Source organism: Canis lupus, chromosome 22 (assembly GCF_048164855.1).
Source record: "Canis lupus baileyi chromosome 22, mCanLup2.hap1, whole genome shotgun sequence".
In the NCBI taxonomy this organism is placed as follows: domain Eukaryota; kingdom Metazoa; phylum Chordata; class Mammalia; order Carnivora; family Canidae; genus Canis; species Canis lupus.
The window spans coordinates 26157323-26178512 of NC_132859.1; the positions used below are offsets into that span (position 1 = coordinate 26157323).

General features: G+C 44.3%; 1 protein-coding gene across 4 annotated transcripts in view; it reads right to left on the reverse strand.

Moving 5' to 3' along the window:
* The window catches only part of RFTN1 (raftlin, lipid raft linker 1), a 200229-nt gene that overhangs the window by 22317 nt on the left and 156722 nt on the right, over window positions 1-21190 (reverse strand). For all 4 annotated transcript variants that reach the window (XM_072792875.1, XM_072792876.1, XM_072792877.1 and 1 more), the window contains exon 7: window positions 17481-17596. In XM_072792875.1, coding sequence (XP_072648976.1) covers window positions 17481-17596 — 116 coding nt within the window. The remainder of the gene's footprint in view (window positions 1-17480; window positions 17597-21190) is intronic.

Sequence of the window (21190 nt, forward strand, 5' to 3'; positions counted from 1 at the left end):
GAGGAGTTTACCATTAAAAAATGTGACTTAATCTGCCCGGGGGATGTGATACCATTCTCCTGGGTATTCTGTATGTGGGAGCTGGAAGTATATTCTTGTATGAAAATTGAGCACACAGAGTCATATGCTGGTCACCATTAAGGTCACTAGATATTTTAGCAAAGATTATCTGGTAAATTATTAAACTGGCCCCACACCAATTCATCCACTTCCTGCATCTGTGCTGCTACAGAATGTTGCAGATTGTCTATCAGGAGATAGCGTCTTTTTCCCCACCTCTTGAATCTGAGATTGGTTTCAGGACTTTCTTCGGCCAATGGGACATTAGCAAATGTGATGCAAACCAAAGCATGAAATAAGCTAGCACACTGGGACTCTTGAGGACCCTGGGACTGACATTGTGTGAATAAGCCCAGTTAACCTCCTGGGCATTAAGATATTTAAGACCAAGTTGCCCCAGCCAATGGCCAGGCAATAACCGGCCATGTGACCAAGGCTACCCTGGACCATCCAGCCGTCAGCTGAGGCATAAGAGAGCCCAGGAGAGATTAGCTAAGGTGCTCCAGAGTAGAACTGTTCAGCTGACCCAAAGAATCCTGAGGTAAGTAAATGGCTATTTGAAGCTAAAGACTGGAATGGTTTACTACCGGCAAAAACAAATATAGACTAGAAAACAAAACAGCCAACTACCATTTAATAGAGACGAGTCTTCCTGCTTCTTTCAAAGTTACTTTGTCCTCATATGGGAAGGTGACTCTACAGAATCACCTGTAGATGATTCATGGCCCAAATAAGCTTTAAGTAGGGCAATACTTTTGTGATGAGCCCTGACCTTTACCTTGGGCCATAATCACCATGGCCCAAATAAGCTTTAAGTAGGGCAATACTTTTGTGATGAGCCCTGACCTTTACCTTCTTGCCCAATGCCCTTTCACTAGTAAGAACTTTCACAGTAAAATCAAAAGTAAAATTTGCTTCAGTGGGATAAAAATAAAAAATTGGCTTAAAAAGTATGGACTTTTAAATCAAAAAATGATATGAAGTGTAATGAATGATAAAAGGTAAAGAATATTCATGGTTCAGGCACCTGGAGGGCTTGTCAGTCAATTAAGTGTCTGACTCTTGATTTTGGCTCAGGTCCTGACCTCAGGGTTGGGAGATCAAGTCCCACGTCAGGCTCTGTACTTGGCGTGGAGCCTGCCTAGGATTCTCTCTCTCTCTCTCCACCCCCCCCACCCCGATTTCTCTCTCTCTCCTTCCTAAAAAAAAAGAATATTCATGGTTTGCAAGCACAAGAAAATGGAAACACCTAAAATCCACCAATAGGAAGCTAATGGAGCAAATTAAAATACTATTGTTCGTATACTGAAATACTTTACAGCCATTTAAATTGATGAAGTAGAAACAGTATGAACAGTAAGATCCCAAATATGCAAATGTAAACAGAATATATACTACAAGAAAATATACCAAGATGTTACATTGTTATGTGGCTCTCTTCTCAGTGATAATGAGAGTAGGGTTTTTGCTTTCTTTTCCTCATTTGCATTTCCTAAACTGTCTTCAATTACAAGCACCACTTTTTAAAAACATCTTTATTGAGATATAATCGAAATATCTAAATACTCACCCATTTAGTCTTCAATTCAATGGTTTTTAATATAGTCACAGAATGGTGCAACCATTACCACAGTTTAAATTTGGAACATTTTTCATCACCCCCCCCCCCAAAATTCTTGTGCCCGTTAGCAGTCACTCTCCCTCTCCCTCCCTCGAAGCAGCACCAATCTACTGTTTCTATGGATTTCTATGGATTTGCCTTATCTGGACATTTAGTGTAAATGGAATCATGCATTACGTGGCCTTTTGTGTCTGGCTTTTCAAGGTTCATCCATTATACCGAAGTGAAAAAAGCCAGTCACTCCTAGAGATGTAAACTCAGAGACATCCCTTCTACCTCAGTTGAAGAGGATGTTAATTCTATCTCATCATGATCCCAGGGTCTGGAGATTGAGCCCTGCTTCGAGTTCCCTGCTCAGCGGGGAGCCTGCTTCTCCCTCTCCCTCTGCCTCTGCTTCTCCCCCTACTCCTGTTCTCGCTCATTCTGCTCTCTCAAATAAACAAAAAAATCTTAAAATAAAAAAATTCTGTCTCAAAGAGGGTGCTCACTTAAAAGCAATGAGCCAACCATGCATCCCAGCTTGTTGAAGTTGGAAGGGATCAGGGTGGTCCTGCAGTCGTGTGGCTCTTGGGCTGGTGGAATGTTTCACGTGGATCTCGCATTTTCCCCTCCAGACCTACAGACACGGAGTCTCCAGGGGTGGCGCCTTTTTAAGTCCCTAGGTGATTATGAGGATCAACTGCTCTAGTGTTTCCTGCCTCTAGAACTGACTGAACATGTGAATCACACTGGTACTTGGTTGTTGACAGCCACAGGCCCCAGCCACCTCCATCGCTGAATCGTTCCACAGGGGCTCTCCAAAGGGACCTAGTTATTTCTTTGCAACCAAGGAAAACAGAGTCTACCTCCTTTATGATAGGTCAGCCTCTCAAAGTTAGGGAGTCAGCTACCGGATTGCCTGTTTTTAATTCTTTTTTTTTTTTATAGAATTTATTTTTTTTAAATTTATTTATGATAGTCACAGAGAGAGAGAGAGAGAGAGAGAGAGAGAGAAAGAGGCAGAGACACAGGCAGAGGGAGAAGCAGGCTCCATGCACTGGGAGCCCGACATGGGATTCGATCCCGGGTCTCCAGGATCGCGCCCTGGGCCAAAGGCAGGTGCCAAACTGCTGTGCCACCCAGGGATCCCTGTTTTTAATTCTTTTAAGATAAATATGCCCAACTGTTTTCAACCATTTCCAAGTGTACCCTCCATCCCTCTCTCTTCTGTGCTCCCTATAGCCTGTGTTTCTCATCAAATATGGCAGTTGTGGTGCAACATGAGGCTTGAGGGCAGCCAGTATCAGACTGGCATGTTCATAAATGTGGCCGGTTTTCTTTTATAAGTAGTAGTAACCTGATGTTGTTCTGTGTTCATTCAACCAATGTTTGCAGAAAACTTGCAACACAAGAGAAATTAGTATGGGAGCAGGGGACATGAATATTAAGGATGGCTAGTTGTCGTTGGGTCATGGAGTGTGCACAGCAATTTTAAAAATTAACTCTAGAGTAAGGTGGAACATGCTCAATGCCAAAAGAAAGGGAGAGCTGATGTTATCAAAGATGATTCCATAAACATCTGGGGCAGGAAGTGTGAGGATCCCCATGGTGAAGACTTGAGATGGAGGAGGGATTCAGCAGAGGAAAGGAGAGAACACAATGAGGGGACAAAGCGACACCTGGTGTAATCTGATAAATCCCACTTTGTCCTAGCCCAGGGCATGTGGAACATCTGGAGGGGAGTAGTAGGTATACTGTTGACCTGTATTAAATTCCTTTCATTAGAATTGTTGTCAAATCAAGTATTCTCCCTTCTGTATGACTGATTTTTTTTGAACTTAAATGTAACTGATTTTTTTGTGATACTTAAATGTACCTCTATTACATTTCATTGGACTGGTCTTGATCCAACATTGACAAATTAAGAGATAATGAGATTAGAAAGGAATTAAAAAGTCACAGAAACCTACTTTAAAAAAAAAAAAGCTGGATTAGATAAGTAATTTTCAAGGTTTCCTGGATTTTTTCTTTCTTTCTTTTTTTTTTTTTTAAACAGTGGGGGTACTTTCCACAAATACCAACCGTAATCTAAATTAGAAACTCTGTGAAAACAGAGATTCAGAAAAAGCAGTTCTTGTTGACACTGGCATGGGTGGGTTGTCCAGAATCTCCCCCTTCCCACTGTCAAATGTGCCCTTTATGGTCTTCCTCCCATGCCCAACTGGAATGTTTTTGCAGAGCCCAAGAGCATCCATGATCTTTAGATCCTCAAGGCCACCTAGTATACTCTGTGGCTTACCAGCTTTGGGTCTTTCTCCACAGGCCCACTACTTTCTAGATTTCTACACAAGCCATTGAAAAAGCCGCAAAAGAGGTCAATGCACAAGATGGCATCACAGGGCCCAGGGGCAAAGACTTCCTCTAATTAAAGCACTTCATTGCTGAGTATAGTCTCTCAACCAGTCTCACTCCATCCATAGGCTCCTTTTTATTTAGTTTTATTAAAATTCTTGGCCAAGTGAATTTCAAAAAGGACACATTCAAAGAAGTGGTGATGAATTGATCACTTAACTACAAGAACACCCTTCAACCCTCTATAGTCACTGATTTAATACACTTCATTCTTCTTGGAGAACCATCTGCCCTGTCCTCCTCTGTAGCTTGCAGACTGTCTAAGCATCTAAAAAGTTCTTCTACGGCTATACCACCCTGAAAGCACCTGATTTCGTCTAAAAAGTTCTTAAGGGGGCCACACAGAAAGCATGAGAAGGAATGTGGCAGTCCCTAGGAGCAAAGGCCTGCCCTTGATTGGCAGCCAGCAAGGAAACCAAGACCATAGTACTACAAACGCAAGGAATTGAATTTGGCCAACAACCCGAATGAGCTTAGGAGTCGATTCTTCCCCAGAGCCCCTAGTAAGGAATGTTGACCTGCCAATACCCAGCTTCAGCCTTGGAAGACTCTCTGTAGGGGAAGCAGTTGAGCCCACCTGGATTCTGACTCACAGAAATTGTAAGATAGTAACTGTCTGTGCATATGTTTAACACTCTTACAGAATTATCTTCCACCCTTCTAATGCCAAACACCCTTGGAAATCTAGAGATCGAGCTTATTTTATCACATTGAGGGTTGCCTCCTTGTCATTCTGTGCTTACAATGAAGGCTTTGAAGCATACTGTTTTTTAAAAAATGCATTTGTTAAAAAATTCTGAAAATTTCAGAATTTTAGTGCGGACTTCACTATCCCTTCCTCTGCTGCAAAGCTCTAAATTCACCTGGCCCTGTGGTCTTCACCAGAACGTACATACACTTGCCTCTCCCCTCTTGCCTGGGGGTCCTGGTGACTTAGTGCCTTTCACCATCCTCAGGATGCATGACGATGAAGAGAAATTATTTATGGGCATGCAAAGGCCAGGGGGTGGGAATTCATTTTTAATGACTGTATTCCTTCTCTCTAGTTAAAGACATCAATCCTTTCTGCCCCAATTCCCTCCATTCATCATTTTTCACAGTGGCTGACACACAGTAGGAACTCAATATTTATTTGTTGAATAAATGTTTTAAAAGGTCTAACTTAACTTGTATTACTAAATTTGTACAGGAAGTGAAATATGGGTGTCTGAGAGAACCAGATCATTGACTTTATGGAAGAAAAACATCAAATTCTTCCTTTTCACTCTCCTGCTATCCAAGCTGTCACCATGTCCAGTTTTCTTTAGCATACTTCCAGGAGCATCCCCCACCTTTCTAGTCCCACTCAGCAGCAAACACTGTTGGCTGTCAATCAATATAGCCACTTGTTAGCCCCGGTTCCCTTTCAAAGTGACACCCTCTGTAGCTCTAGCTAACCATTTCCTTGACAATGATGTGGGTCTGCGACCCAACCCCAGCCAAGGGGACCCAAGCAAACTCTGCTTGAGAGTTTCTGGGAATAGTTTTGCTGGGGGGGGGGGGGGGGAAGCATGTGGCAAAAAACAACCTGTTCTCCCAGTTGTCAACATGTTCACATGAGAAGCTTGGAGTTGCTGCAGCCACCTTGGGCCTAGTGTCCCAAAGAGAGACCTGGTAGGCAGAACACAGAAAGGTGACAGCACTTAGGTCCTTTGCAATGTCCTTAAGCCAACAGAAAAGCCATCGGTTGCTGACTCTGCAACCACCCCACCTTCCTCCAGACCTCCTGCTTGGTGAGCTGAGAAGAAAAATGCCTACTGTTTAAATTATTTCTAGTTGGATGTTCTGCTGACAAGCATCCTCGCTGAGACCATGACTGCCACTCTTATTCTCTGACCTTGGGACCTTTTCCCCAAGCATCCGTCTGCCTTTCCCCCATTCCAGTCCATCTCTCCCAACAACATGCCACTTTAGGGCCAACTGTCTGTGGACTCATGGTTCCCTGATGAGATCCCCACCACAGCCCACTTCAACCCACTGCAAACCCAGGTTCTTGCTAGCCCACAGAGTTCCCGGCAGACTCTCTTCCCAAGCAGACAAGCTATCAAATGCACACCCCAAGGCTCCCCTGCAGTTCCATCCATACATGTCCCCATTTCCCAGGACTGCTGTAACAGTGACCACAAACTTGGTGGCTTACTACAACAATAGAAATCCATTCTTTCAGTTCTGGAGGCCAGAAGTCCAGAAGTCAAGGTGTTGCAGGGCCACATACCCTCTGGAGGCTCTAGGGGAAAACCCATTTCTGGCTCCTTCCAGCTTCTGGTGGCTGCTTGCATTCCTTGGCTTATAGCTGCATCTCTCTATTCTTTGAGGCCAGCGTTTCCAAATTTCTCTCTACTTTGCCTTCACGTCTTCTCTGTGGGTGTAGAACCTCCCTCTGCCTTCCTCTTAGAAGGATATGTGTGATTGTTTTTAGGACCTATCCACATAACCCAGGATAATCTCCCTATCTCAAGATCCTTAACTTGAATCACATCTGCAAAAATCCTCTTTCCAAATAAGGTAACGTGCACAGGTTCCAGGGCTTAGAAGCTGGTACTTTTGGAGGGCCCTGTTCAACCTACTTCTCATGTGGCTGTGTGTGCCCTCCACCTCTGTTTATCTCTGGAAGGAGCTCCCAGAGGGGACTCTTAGGGGATGGAGGGCCAGAGGTGGGAGGAAGATTCACTTTTTTAATATATGCACTTTTGGACTGTTAAGAGTTTTGTTTAAAATTATTATAAAACCCACAATAATTTTTTATTTCAATTTGCAACATAATTCACATTATCACATGGAATTTTTTAAAAAAGACATATTCTATCTTAGGCCAGTTTCCCCAGAAACAGACCCTGAGAGGAGGATTTGCATGCAAGTAGCTTTATTATAAGGCAGCGTGGGGGTGGGGAGAGGCGGCCAAAAGGCTGAAGCCAAGCAGGGACACAGGTTTATGCAACATCCCTTGAACGGTAACTAAGCCTCACCCCATGGGAAGCTCTGGGGGGTGTCCAGCCTGGAGCCAGGGAGCTGGCCTTTTACATACCCACCCTCCTCAGTCACAGACAAAGACCACCCCAGGGGTATCTAAACACCCAGGGACTTCTGGCTCGCCTTTGCCTGAGCACAAAGCAGACGCCAGCAGCCAGGCACAGGTGTCAGCAAAGGCACTCAGGCGCTGGTTGCTAGAAGTGAAAGCACATTGATAAAAAGGAACCCAAGGATCTGGAAAACCACTGACATCAGCTGCTAATGTTCTAATTTGAAAACAAAACAAAACAAAACAAAACAAAACAACACCAACAAATGAACAGATGTGCTTTCCCTTCTGGTCTGCCTCCGCTCTTGCAGAAAGCCCCTCTTCCAACCCCCTTGGCTCATCTGCACCCCAACGGAAGCTGCTGTGTCCAGCAGCCCTTGTCAGTCTCTACTTTCCCAGGGCACTTCTGGCCAGCAGGATATCATCCAGCACTGAGTGCCTTGCTACTTGTAGGAAGTCTTCTTTTCACCTGGATGCTCCTTAAGGTTAGGGGCCTCAGCAAATACCCCTTTGAGTTCTTGTCCCAGGGCAGCAAAGAGCAGTTCCCTCTCTCTGACCTCTGAGGTTTTGCACTTCTCTGGGAGTTCTCTGCTTTGTAGCCACTAATGCTCTTCACCCTTTTTTTCACTCCTACATAACCTTCCACCAAGTACCAGCCATCTCATGGGGAAGCTGGAGAGCTGGTTTTCATCCAAAAGCCCATCATGTGTCTCTTGCTGCCACCGCCACAATCCACCTGACATTTCATGATTCCACGTCAAGCTGCTGCTGCCCAGAAAAAGGCAGAGGGAAAATTCTGCCTGAAAAAGAAGAGGAACAGCCATCCATCCAGGGATCCACTAACCCAGCAAAGGGCCCAAGTCTAAGAGCAGAAGTCAGGACTCAATGACCCGATAATGGCTTTTTGGGGATCACTCTTTTTAAATACGATCTCCATCATTTTGGGAAGAGGAGTGACTTACTTGGGCAAACACAGACCATACAAACTAAGCTGTTCTCCATCAAGTTCCTAATAGCCAAGGAGCAATAGAGACCCTTCCAGGGGCAAGAAGAAAGGGGATGTCAGAAACTCAGGGAAAGTTCACTATGGCCCTATGGCAAGAAACACCTGAAGGGAAGCTGACTCCAGGTAGCAGTGTCAATTGAGGATAAAGTTGCAGCACCTAAGTAAATCAAGGAGTCTGTAGAGATTGATTGAGTGTGGATTTACAAGGACAGAGGGAGGTACTTGACTCTCCAGGGATGGTGACAAAAGTGAGGTAGACCCAATAAAGGAGGAAAGTTAGGCCCAGAGCGATACTAGGTATACGTGACTGCATACACATTTATGCACACACGCACCTTTCAAAACTCTCTTCACAGCAAGAAGTTGTACAATACGTTGAAGATAATAGAAAGTGGAATTATTCAACTCTCATTTTACATCCTTATCTACAAGAAGAAAACAAATATAGCTAAAGACGAAGAGAAGAAAGGATGTGGTGAGACCTAACGACTTATCTTTTAAAATTTAATTATTAATTACCCAAGTAAAATGAATATTTCTCTATGGAAAAATGAAAATGTTAATAGATAAAACTACCTCCCCCTCTTCCATTCCGAGTCACAGAGAACCACTGATATCAGGTTGATGGGGGCCCTTCCAGGGTATATTTACATATACCCTCAGAAAATAGATCATATTGTTTTGTGAAGCTTTTTCCCCCCATTAATGGCATCACACTGTATCTGTATTAGTCAGGGTTGTCCAGAGAAACAGAACCAGCAGGCTGCGTGAGAGACAGAGGACAGAGGCAGAGATACACAGATACAGGTACTTCCCTCTTTTCAAAAGTTCATTTTCTACCACTTCATTTCACTACAAAAGACCTATAATAGTGCCTGTTTTTGCTAATTGCAAAAAAGAAAAAAAATCCAGTGAGGATTTATGCTTTTATGAAAAAAGGCAGAAGGCAAAAATAGCGTTCGGTGGCTGTTGGGCAGCGAGCTGGTGCAGAGGGAAGGCGCATCCAGAGCAGTGAGGGCGGCCCCGCCAAGCTCCCTCCCCAGAGCCACAGAGCCACCCTAGCTTTGACCTGTGTCTGTAAGCACCTCTGTCCTAAGGCATAAGAAAAGCCCAAGAGAGATGATCTTTTGGGTCTGGAAATGCTCAAAACATTTTCTATGTAAATGAATGGCACTCACTTCTTTGCTTTATATCAGGCTTATGAAAGCCTTCATATGAGTGCTCTAGTTTTGGATAGTGGGGTAGACCTGTATACATATTAGAGCAGGTTGGGGAGGGAGGGATTGATTTTTTTTTTTTTTTTTTTTTTTTTTTGAGGAATTGGCTCCTGCAATGTGAGGGCTAGCAAGTCTGCAGTCTGTGGGGCAGGCCCTCAACTGATGGGATAAGGCCCACCCACATTATAAAGGATTAGCAATGTGCTTTACTCAAAGTCCACTCATTTGAATGTTCATCATGTCTCAAAACTCCCTCCACTGCAACATCAAACTGGTGCCTAACCCAACAACTGAGGTCCACAGCCTAGGCAGGGTGACACATAAAATCAGCCATCACAGCATCATTCTGTAACCTGTTTTTTCACTTAACATTTCTTGGAGTCCCTTCCCTGTCAGTTTAAATGGAATGACTGCATCCTTAAGGATGTATCATCCTTAATCCTACTGATGGACATGTATACTGTTTCCTTTTTTTTCTAGTACTCTAATCATCCTGAGATAATGTCCTTCTGTGTGGCTTCTTGTGAACAAAGGCATGTGTTTCTCTAGAAGAGGTGGATGTGAGGCATGGGGGCTTGCTGAGTCATGGGTAGAAGTTGGCATTTCACATTTTTTAAAAAGATTTTTTATTTATTTATTCATGAGAGGTAGAAAGAGAGAGAGAGAGAGAGAGAGAGAGACATAGGCAGAAGGAGAAGCAGGCTCCATGCAGAGAGCCAGACGTGGGACTCGATCCCAGGTCTCCAGGATCATGCCCTGGGCTGAAGGCGGCGCTAAACTGCTGATCCACTGGGGCTGCCCAATTTCACATTTTTAATAGAGAATAGTAACCTGCTCTTCAAAGCAAACCTCAAATTTTTAAACAATGAACTTAAAATTTGTCAACCGTAGGTACATTACATTTTAAAGAAAAGGTGCTCAGTCGTAACAGTGCAGTGATGTGCCACTTTCAAAACCCAGGTGGGACAAAAGGAATCTGATCAAAGTGAAAGCCCCCAGAGTTGCTAGAACAGACTCTGAGGTTGCCCTAAGCACCTCCCCTCACAGGCCTCCTCTGTGCTGTGATCTGCTCTGGGTTAAAAAAAAGGGCAGAGTTATGGCTTGGCAGTGGGTGGGGAGTGGTGGTGGGGTGGGGAGGAGTCTTGCCTTCAGTCCTGGTCAATCATGGCAGTAATCATTTGAGGGAAAATCTGAGTCACAGGAAAAAGAGAGAACTGCTGCCTTTGGCACTCAAGGCTATGATCTCAGAACCAAAGTAATTATCCTAGAGAAACGGTGGCAATGAAAAGAATGCCAGATGGTTTAATAAGGATAAATATTGGCTCCCTTGTCACAGCAGAAGGTGGTGGATGCTAGATACCATAGAAATTGATGTTACTCCCTGGCAAATCCTGTGTGGATTGTTCAAGAGATGGCTGGGAGCCCCTAGAAACAAAAGATGGATCCCTAGAAGCCTTAAAAATACAGAAATTTGTGGACAACAAGTGGGACCGGTGTGTTGTGGGGCAGGTTAGGGGACGAGTTGGGTGGGGGCATGGCCCAGAGTAGATGTCAGTTACAGAAATGCATCCCACTGAGCCTCTCGTGATTCTTTCAGCGATAATGCTGACATGGTAGGTGGAACAAGAGGACCATCTGAAACCTTGGCAAAGGGGTTGGGCATCATGTTAGAGACTAGAGGAGAGATGCCCCCAGCGTGCCAAAGGGCCATGTCCTCCATCTAGTTGTATTTGACATTGGATTGGAAAGAAGCCATCCTACATATGAAACCTTCAGAGAAGCCAAAGCTGAGATGATCCTCCAAAAATGCAGGACGATATAACCATGATCTAAAATGTCTCCACAGGCTGGGAAAATGGGCAGAAATTAATAGGATGAGATGAACTGGGAGTCAGTTCAACAACAGACTGAATGCACAGGGAGCGGATGGGGAGAGCTGACTACATGCCACCTCACATGGCACAGTCTGTCATGGCTGCCCGCAAAGCCCATCCAACCTCCCGCTTGACTAGCAGAAGCTCGGGTCCAGCTGTCGGGGGACCAAGTACTCACAGGTGGCAGGCTGCTCTCCAGGCTGCTCATGCCACCCCACCCCCAACCCTGGTCCCAGCAGCTGAGCAGAGCACAGCAGGCTGACTCCCATGTGTTCCCAGACCTGTGTAGGCCAGTTAAGTTCAACATCATAATTGCAGGTCTTCAGTTAAATTACTTAAACTGATGGTGAGGGTGAAAGAAGTTATTTCTAGGGAAACTAAGTAGAATGCTTTAAAGACTTGACAAAGTACAGTTACTTAAACATAACAACTGTGGCTGAATTAGAAGTGGGGGGGCTGGAAAATATTAAGAAAAAATTATGAAAACAAGGATTCTGCAGTGTGATGCCTTTCCTAGACTTCTAAGAAACTGACCCAGGACACTGACAAAGTCACATTGGGTGTGGTTTACACAAGAAAGATGAAGTGGGGGGATCCCTGGGTGGCTCAGCGGTTGGGTGCCTGCCTTCAGCCCAGGGCGTGATCCCAGAATCCCGGGATGAGGTCCCACGTTGGGCTCCCTGCATGGAGCCTGCTTCTCCCTCTGCCTGTGTCTCTGCAACCCTCCCCCCCTCTCTCGGGTCTCTCATGAATAAATAAATAAAAATCTTTTTAAAATATATTTAAAAAGAAAGATGAAGTGGAGTTCCAATCAGCAGACCTCAAACTCTAAAAATTGGCAAATATATGTGTACTTATATATCTTACATTTAAATATATGTGCAAGATAGGGATATGATTTCCTTTGGTTCTTTTTAACTTTTATCAACTAACTGGCCAAACACCATGCCAACTACATCCGCCAAAAGTGCTTTTACTGTTATCTGGTGGTCAGTTCTGGCAGCAAATTTCGCAAGAAGCACTGATGAGCTAGAAGGGATCAGGGAGAGGGATGAAGATGGCCTCAAGGGGCACCTGACGGTGTCCACAGCAGTGACGGGCCATCAGGCTGAGGGTATGCAGAAGAGGGTCCCTGCCTCTGTCCTTCCAGCTCTTACTCTTGACCTACTCATCTATGTAGTTTCCCTTTTCCTTTCAAAGAAGGACCCTTTCGGCTCATACTCTGGATTGTAAACACAAAGATGGTAAACAAAATGGGCTCCTGCGTGGCTCAGTTGGTTAAGCGTCTGCCTTCAGCTCAGGTCATGATCCCGGGGTCCTGGGATTGAGCCCCAAGTCAGGCTCCCTGCTCAGTAGAGAGCCTTCTTCTCCCTACTGCTCATGCTCTCTTTCTCCCTCCTAAATAAATAAATAAATAAATAAATAAATAAATAAATAAAATCTTTGGAAAAAAAAGAAGATAAAAAGAATACCTATTACAAATGTTCTATGGATGGGGCAGCCCCAGTGGCTCAGCGGTTTAGCGCTGCTTTCAGTCCAGGGTGTGATCCTTGAGACCCGGGATTGAGTCTCACGTCGGGCTCTCTGCATGGAGCCTGCTCCTCCCTATGCCTGTGTCTCTGCCTCTCTCTCTCTCTCTCTGTGTGTGTGTCTCTCATGAATAAATAAATAAAATCTTCAAAAAAATGTTCTATGGATGGACTTTTATCATACTACTCACAACTGCCTTTAATTTAGGCCACAGGCTTCCAACTGAGAAAAATGCAATGCGTTTGGCTCCATACTTTCTCTAGCCAACCTCAGCTGTGCTTTCAGAATAAGATCAAGGCAACAGGGAGAGGATCTTTCTAGTTGATGACCCTAGGTGACCAATAAAAGAAAGTGCTATTTACTTACTATATGCCAAGTACTACACTCACAACTTTTTAACATATTATTTTCCTTCATTCTCAACTTTGAGAGGTTAACAGTATCTCCACTCATACAACTGAAAGATGGATAAACAGAGGGGATGATTTACTTTTCATATATTCAGTCAGCCGGCTGGTAATTAGAGAACCAGGATGGATTGCCAGGCCAGACTCTAAATTCTCTTTCCAACATATTGCAGTGTCTGCAGAACTGTGAAGAGCTAGGTAGGCTTTCTCATGAAAGCATACATGTGCACAGGTGGACAGGGAAGTCAGGAAGCTGTGGCTAAATGAGAACGTTACATCTGTACACGCCGCTGAGGCTACCAATCTGCACAGGAGTAAGGAGGCAAAAAGCAGCAGGACAGTCCCAACTGTGAGAAAAGGGAAAAAGCTGGTCAGAAATGTTTTGCGGCCAGAGCCCAGGAGTTTATGGGCTGGCCTGAGAGGATAGAGGTTGCCAGAAAGGCAGGGTCAATCATGAGCCAAGAGGGACCTGCCCAGGGCTTGAACAGGAAAGGTCTTTCCGAGATGCCAAAAGGGTGGAGAGGAGAGGACGCCATTGGGGTCTCAAGGGTGGAAGCTGAGGTTGCTGGACAGACGCCCACATACCTGGAGGGGCAAGCAGAAGAGGGGCTGACTGTGGGGGCAGGCGGGGGTGGTCCTACAGAGCCTCTTCAGAGAGCTGAGCCATGGGCAGACCTGCCCTGGACTGGACGCTGCTGGGCCGTGCTGGGACACAGCTGTATACAGGTGGTTCTGCTAAGGCGGAGATTCTCAAGGGTGGGCTTGAAAAGGAAACGCGGTAGGGAGAACTTGGATATCTGTGTGTTTTAAAACTCTCAAATGATTCAAGCTCAATTCTGAGAAATGTATGTGTACGTAATGCTGGATGAACCAAAAGGCTTCAGCCCAATTCAGGAAGCATTTGCTGGAAGCCTTAGAGAACAAAGATGACCAACCCCCAGCCAAGAAACTCAACGTGAAGGAAGGAAATTGGATAAAGAAATCACAGTGATCATAATAGGAATAGACAGGCTTATGCACAGAGAATTATAGAAACACAGAAGAAGAGTCTTTAACTCTGAAGGAGTTTAAAAGGCTTCCTGGAGGAGGAGACCTATAAGCTCACCCTAAGTCTGCTTATACCAGCTTTCAAAGAGGAAGAGAAATCCATATAGGCTAAGGGGTACAGTCTGTCCAGAAGAGAGCTCCCCTCCTTTCGTCCTCCAGAGATGGCAATCAGAGGCTGATGCTGCTAAATGGACAAGGGTCTGTTTCTACTGTGGGAAATCTGGGAACACTCCAAAGGCGCTAGAGAAAAGAACAAGTCTGAAGACTTGTGCAGAGAAAACTGGCGAACACCTACATCAAAACCATTAATCCACTTGTCACCATCAGGAAAATTAAGAAAATGTGTTTCTGCCTAGCTGGATGCCAGCCACACCTGCCTATCATGTTGACGTGTGATAGAATAAAGGCCTAGCCAGTGATGTGCTGCTAAATGCTTACAACTGGTTCTGAGGGAAAAAAAAACAAACCCTGATTTCTAAGGTTTGCCAGTTTTCATGGCGCAGTACTTCCACTGTGGCCAACTTCAAGTTACCAATCTGACTGAATCTGTCACCGAATAGGGAGCTGGGAAGAAATGCACAGACCTGGCTTTGCAAGCTGGTACACACCACTGGGTCAATCATGAGTCTTAAAACCCTAGGTCATTTCCAAGGATCCCTAGAAAAAAGCCACAGCATTCCTGCAGTGAGTGTGTGTGTGTGTGGGGGGGTGGGCATGCAGAGAGAAGAAGACAAGGCACAATGATGACACGACTAAAAACTAGTATCACTAAATTAATCAATGCACAAAAATTAGAGATCATGACAAAAGAGTTCAAACATCTCAGAAAGAAATAAAATTAACAAATAAACCTAATGAAAACCAATTTGCCTATCCAGGAACACTTTCTGGGTAAATGTTAATCTTTCCCGATCTCAGCTCTTAACCCATAACATTGATCTCTGAATCAAAAAGACAATCGTGTTCTTATTTCCTTATTTCTTATTTGCTGTAACCTTATCTTCCTCCCACAAACATTTTAGATAGGATGCATTCATTCTAGTTATCCATCAAGGTCTCAGTTAGTTTCAAAGGCTAAAGAAAGCCAAGCCATTGGGGTACTTTCCCCCATCACGACTTTCATCAAACAACACACTAGACATCTGTACTGTCCTTTTAGAGACTGGTTCTTGAAACTGTGGATCAGAATCCCCTGGAGGGCTTGTGAAAAGGGATTGCCAGGCCCTACCCCCAGACTTTCTGTTTCAGTTCATCTGGAGTGGGGTCCCAGAATCTGCATTTCTAGCAACTTCCTAGGTGATGCCAAAACTGCTGGTCCTGGGACCACATTTTGAGGTTTTGGATCATTGCCATCAAGTCCCCTTTCTTGAGGAAACCGCAATGCCCTCCTTCCCTGAACAGCCATGTTAGTGTGCAGACAGCAAGAGATGTGACACATGTCCCGTGGCCTGCCGATCACTTCCATACATGCACCTGTTTCCATGTATGCACCTTCCATACAAGCACCATGTGTGGCTTGCTGTTACAGCCAAGTGTTACAGAGCAAACAGAGTTACTGGATGTTGAAGCACGTGGGCTGTTTCAATAGGGTCCTTAGGATCCTCAGTTGCTACCTCTGTTTTTTTTTTTTTTTTAATTTTTATTTTTTTTTATTTATTTATGATAGTCACACAGAGAGAGAGAGAGAGAGAGAGAGAGAGAGAGAGAGAGGCAGAGACACAAGCAGAGGGAGAAGCAGGCTCCATGCACCGGGAGCCCGACGTGGGATTTGATCCCGGGTCTCCAGGATCGCGCCCTGGGCCAAAGGCAGGCGCTAAACCGCTGCGCCACCCAGGGATCCTGCTACCTCTGTTATGTCATATTTTATCCAATCACATGCAGTGGGCTGGATGAGCAGCATGGTCCCATCTTAAATTCAGGAAGCTTCGGGCCGAGAGGGTCTTGACCTGCCCTTGTTGGGCTCTCCACATTATACCGAGCTTCACCTCCTTTGCATTCCATTTCTGGTGAAGGGAGCGGCGGTCCACTGAGACCAAAGTCAGGCAGGAGGAGCTCACAGAGCCTGACAGCAAACCGGGTCATCGCCAGAGTCCTACCTTTCCTTAAGGACCCCCAGCGCCCAACCTAACTGGCCCTGGATGCTGTGTTTTTGGAATTCCTATTGTCTCACTGATTACTATAGTTTTCCTTTGCACTCTTGCTTTCATACTTGCAAGCATCACTGCTCGCATGCAGGCACGCCCCCACCAGCTCCACTGCCAGTCTCACGCCTGCTCAGAACTGGGTTAACAGTGCCCTTGGGACACCAGCTGCCATCCAGCAACCAGGTAAGGGAGTCGCCTGCCATCAGGTTGCAGTTCCAGAAGGCACGAGGGCACGGCATGCACCCAAGGTCTGGTGGGTCCTGGCACCATATACTCCTCACAAAGACCTGCACCCACATCTGTCTTACTTTGGCATAGAGAGCCCGGTTTGGCAAGGCTCCTCAGGGCAATGCCAACCCTGTGTTCTACTCAAGAAATCAGTTCAGAATTCAGTCCTGTGTGTTCAAACCACTTATCCCTTTATCCAAGATATGGGCTGGGTAAGCAACTAGTCTGAAAAGCCCATCCCCCCTATAGTTGGGAGAAATCTCCTCAAAGTACATACTGGCAAATCTCAGAAATAAATCAGCTCTTCCAGGGTCCCAGTGGAACATGGCTTGAGGAATTCCTCTGCCCACAGCAGTTTGGTGGCTTCGGGGGTCAGTATTTCTCAAAGACATCCCTCAGCACTTACTGTGAAACCTTGGGTCAGGGACCTAACCCCTCTGTGCCTCAGTTTCTTCATCTGTAAAATAGGGGCAGTCATGTGCTTGCCTCCTGGGCTTACTGCACAGAGTACGTGAGTGTACGTGCACAAATTTCTTCTAAGGATACTTGGCAGAGGGAGCCATAGGGTCTAACTCCAACAATAATGCCCTTATTATGGTAGCCACAAACTGTGTGCAGGCCTCATTTATGTCACTTAGAGTTTTCAGTTATAGGCAAATTAGTGAAAGAAGAATCTCCTTCCACCCAATGATCCAGCACACACATGTGTTTTTCCTACAGAAAGGGAAAGTGGGGCCCCAACTGGAGGGTGTGGCAGTATGAAATGGGCCTTGGAGGGTCTACCCAGGTCAAACTGCCTTTCAGAGAAGATCTGCAACAGACACGGTCAGACCCAGCGAGCGGATGAAACAATCACTGTCCAAACAAAAGAAGCACCACTGCCAATCCCACACTTACTTCCAGGACTGTCCATTGTTCGACAACAATAGCATCATAGGCCTGCATGGTTTTGCTATCTTCTGTGGAAACAGCTTCAAAGATGAATACTCCATCTGTCAGGCTGTGTAAGGAATCTGTGGAAAAAGAAAAAGGCGGGGGGGGTGGGAGAGTTCTGTAAACCGTCTGTGGCAGAAGCCTTACAAGCAGCGAAAATTTTCACTGCATTCATTAATAATCCCAATCAGAACATCTTTTCAGCATGTTAATTAAAGAAGGCACACACAGCCATAGAGTCTAGCCCCATCAGAATGAATGAGACTAATTTACCTCGCAGTTTTGAATAATATCCTTGATTTTATGAGCCCAAATTTCATTGTTAGCAATCACCATTTGATTTCACGCTTTACCTTCTTCTTCACGCTCCAGCGTCAGGATGCACTGGGGTGAACTTATTCAGGGTAAAACACAGTCATTTAGAGACAGTTTTTAGAAGAAAACTATATTTAGGTGAAAGGATTTTTTTTTAAAGGGGGAGAGATAGAACACACCTGATCTGAGCTTGGCGGATGCATTCTATATGCGCTCATTCTTGGGAGTTCCTCACGATGTGGGCAGCTGAACAGACAACACTTTAGCTAGCTCTTGTCAAGAGGCAGAATTTGAGGGAAAGGGGAATTTTCACAAAGGATTTACCACTGAAAATGTTTCCTCGGGCATTGCTCTGGTCGGTATTCCAGGGTCTGAGTTCCATACAATTCCACAAAAGTATTAAACAGATAACAAGATTCAAGAAGGATTCATGGTCTTACATAATGAGAGTATAAAGAGAACAACAAGGTCCCTACCACAGCAGGAATCATTAAGATAGGTGCTATCTGCCCCTTCCTTTTTCTTAATGGCTCCTACATGCCCTAAATTCATTTAGATAAGAGATTGTGGGAAAGAGGTCTTGGAGAGAGAAGCAGGTGGCTTGGATCCATGCCCTATCATGAAAAGTGATGTGACCCCTTTCAGAGGTTTGGTCTCTCTGTGAGATGGGATTATGGATATAGACTGACTCCTGGACGCTAGATTCTGTTCAACAAAATCAATCACACTGCTATGTACTGAACTGTATCTCTCCTCACCCCAAATTCATATTCAAAGCACTAACTTCCAAAGTGACTGTATTTGGAGATAGGGCCACTAAGACAGTTAATGAAAGTTAAATGAGGTCATCTGGGTGTGCCCTAATCTGATAAGGCTGATGTCCTTACCAGAAGAGGAAGACACCAGTGTGCCTTCCTCCCTTCTCCTTGCATGGAGGGAAGGCCAGACGAGGACCTAGAGAGGGAGGGTGGCTGTCTACACATTAGGAAGATACGCCCAACCAAAAACTGAATTAGGTTCAGTTTAATGTGCTTGCTTAGCCAGCACCTTAGCTGTGGACATCTAGCCTTCTGAACCATGAGAAATAAATGTCTATTATCTAAGCCATTCAGTCTGTGGTATTTTATTATGGCAATACACGCAGAAATATATTTAATGATATACTATTTTTATTTTAAAAGAATAATTCACATAATAATACGATTTTTTGAAATTTTATTTTATCAGAAAGGGAGGGAAATTCAGAAAATCCTTTGAATCACACTGGAGTTCAGGAACTGCCAGCATTTTCAAGAAGCCACAAAAAAACAAGACTGGCAGATGTAAATACTTAACAAATATTTAGCTTCTGTCTTCCAGTAGACATCATAAACAAAATCGAAAGGCCATTAAGTGAGAAAATTATTTGCAACAAAAAAGATAAATAAATAAATGGCTATGCTTAACATTCTTTATATGTGTATAAAAAGCTTACGGTGCTTAAGGGAATTTTAACTGCACGATCTTTCTGGAGAGCGATTTCACAAGGTCTCAAGAGCCTAAAACAGAAAAGTCCATCTTCTTTGACCCAGAAATCTTACCTCTTTCAGTCTATTTTACGATAATAACCACTAAAGCCATCAAATATTTATCTACAAGGAATACTTATAAAATTACTTGAAAACATAATCTAGGGGCTCCTGGGTGGCTCAGCTAGTTAAGTGTCTGACTGTTGGTTTCAGCTCAGGTCATGATCCCAGAGTTCTGAGATCAAGCCCCATGTCAGGCTCCATTCTCAGCATAGAGTCTGACTGAGATTCTCTTTCCCTCTTCCTCTGCCCCTCCCACTCATGTGCTTTATCTAAAATTTAAAAAAATGTTTAATTTAAAAAACATAATCTAAATGCTCAACAATGCAAATATTAAACCATAGACAAATAGTTAAGTAAGGCAGGCGACTTCCATACAATTAAATACTATGTGGTCACAAAAGAATCATGGGAATTTAATGATTCAGAAAAATCCTTAGAGACAATGTTATAAAGAAAAAAAAACAAGATACAAGACTACAGTATGAGCTGTATGTGAATTTTTATGTTAAAAAGGGTTAGACACACAAACTTTAAGGGAACACATAAAATCTAGTGGCAGGTATGAGTGGCAGGCTGAAGTATAATTTTAATTTTTTTAATCCTTTTCTACAAGGTGAAGCAAGAGTTAACACAAGCATAATACAAGTAACAGATAACACATACACACACAATAATTTTCTTTTTCTGTCTTCCACATGGCTCTTGAAGACAGAACTAGGATCAAAAAGTTTTAGGAACTACAGGGAGAGAATTTTAGTACAATAGAAGTAGAACCTTCCTTAGTCTAAAAACTGGTAGATAAAACTCAGAAGAGTGAGCACTGTGTTACTGGAAGAATTCAAACTTATACTGAAAACCTTTCCTAGCGGCTCATTCATTCATTCCAATGCTTACCTAGCATCAATCTCATGTAAGATACTCCTGTGGTCACTGGAGATCTTGCAGGCAGAAGGACAAATGAAGTCTATGCCCCACAGAGCTTACCTTGCAGTGAGGGAGGGAGTCAATAACATAATGTCAGAGGTAATAAAGGCTATAAAAATATAAAGTAGGCTAAGGGGAGAGAGTGAAAGTGGAGGCAGTGGTTGGCTATTTTTGGAAGAGGTGTCCAGGGCATGTCTCTCCTTTTGAGTAGCAATAGGAATTTAATTAAGCAAGGAAGCCTTATGGATCTTTAGGGTTTGAGAGTTCTGGATAGAGGACAGAGCTGGAGTAGTAGAAAGGCACAGTGAATGAGGAGCAGCCAAGGACCACAAGAATGGTGAAATCATAAGAGAAGAAAGTCAAGACTAATAGAACTGATGGGGAGACCAGACAACTTGGGACTTATCCATGTGACTTGTCTGGCCAATGGCATATTAGCAGGAATGATGCAACAGGTGTTTGGCAGGCACTTGTGTGGTTGAGCTTAACCTCTTCTATCTTTGCCACCACTTTGAGAGGACATGCTCAACTAGCCCATTGGTTCCAAGAAGCTGAAAGACACATAGAACAGAGTTGCCCCAGTGGATCTCAACTGAGACCAGCTGACCCACAAACCTGAGAGTGAGCCCAGCTGAGGTCAGCAGAAATGCTTCATGGGGTTGCTTGGGCCAACCCACAAATACTCGAGAATAAATTATTACTGTTTTAAGCCAATGATGCTGGAGTGGTTTGTTACACAGCATTATTATGGCAATAGTGACTGATACAATGTCCAACCTAAACCTAAGAAAGATGAGACTGGTGTACTTTTGGTTGGCTTGGGGGTATTCTTGATTATTTCAGAATGACAGAAAGGCCTGGCCA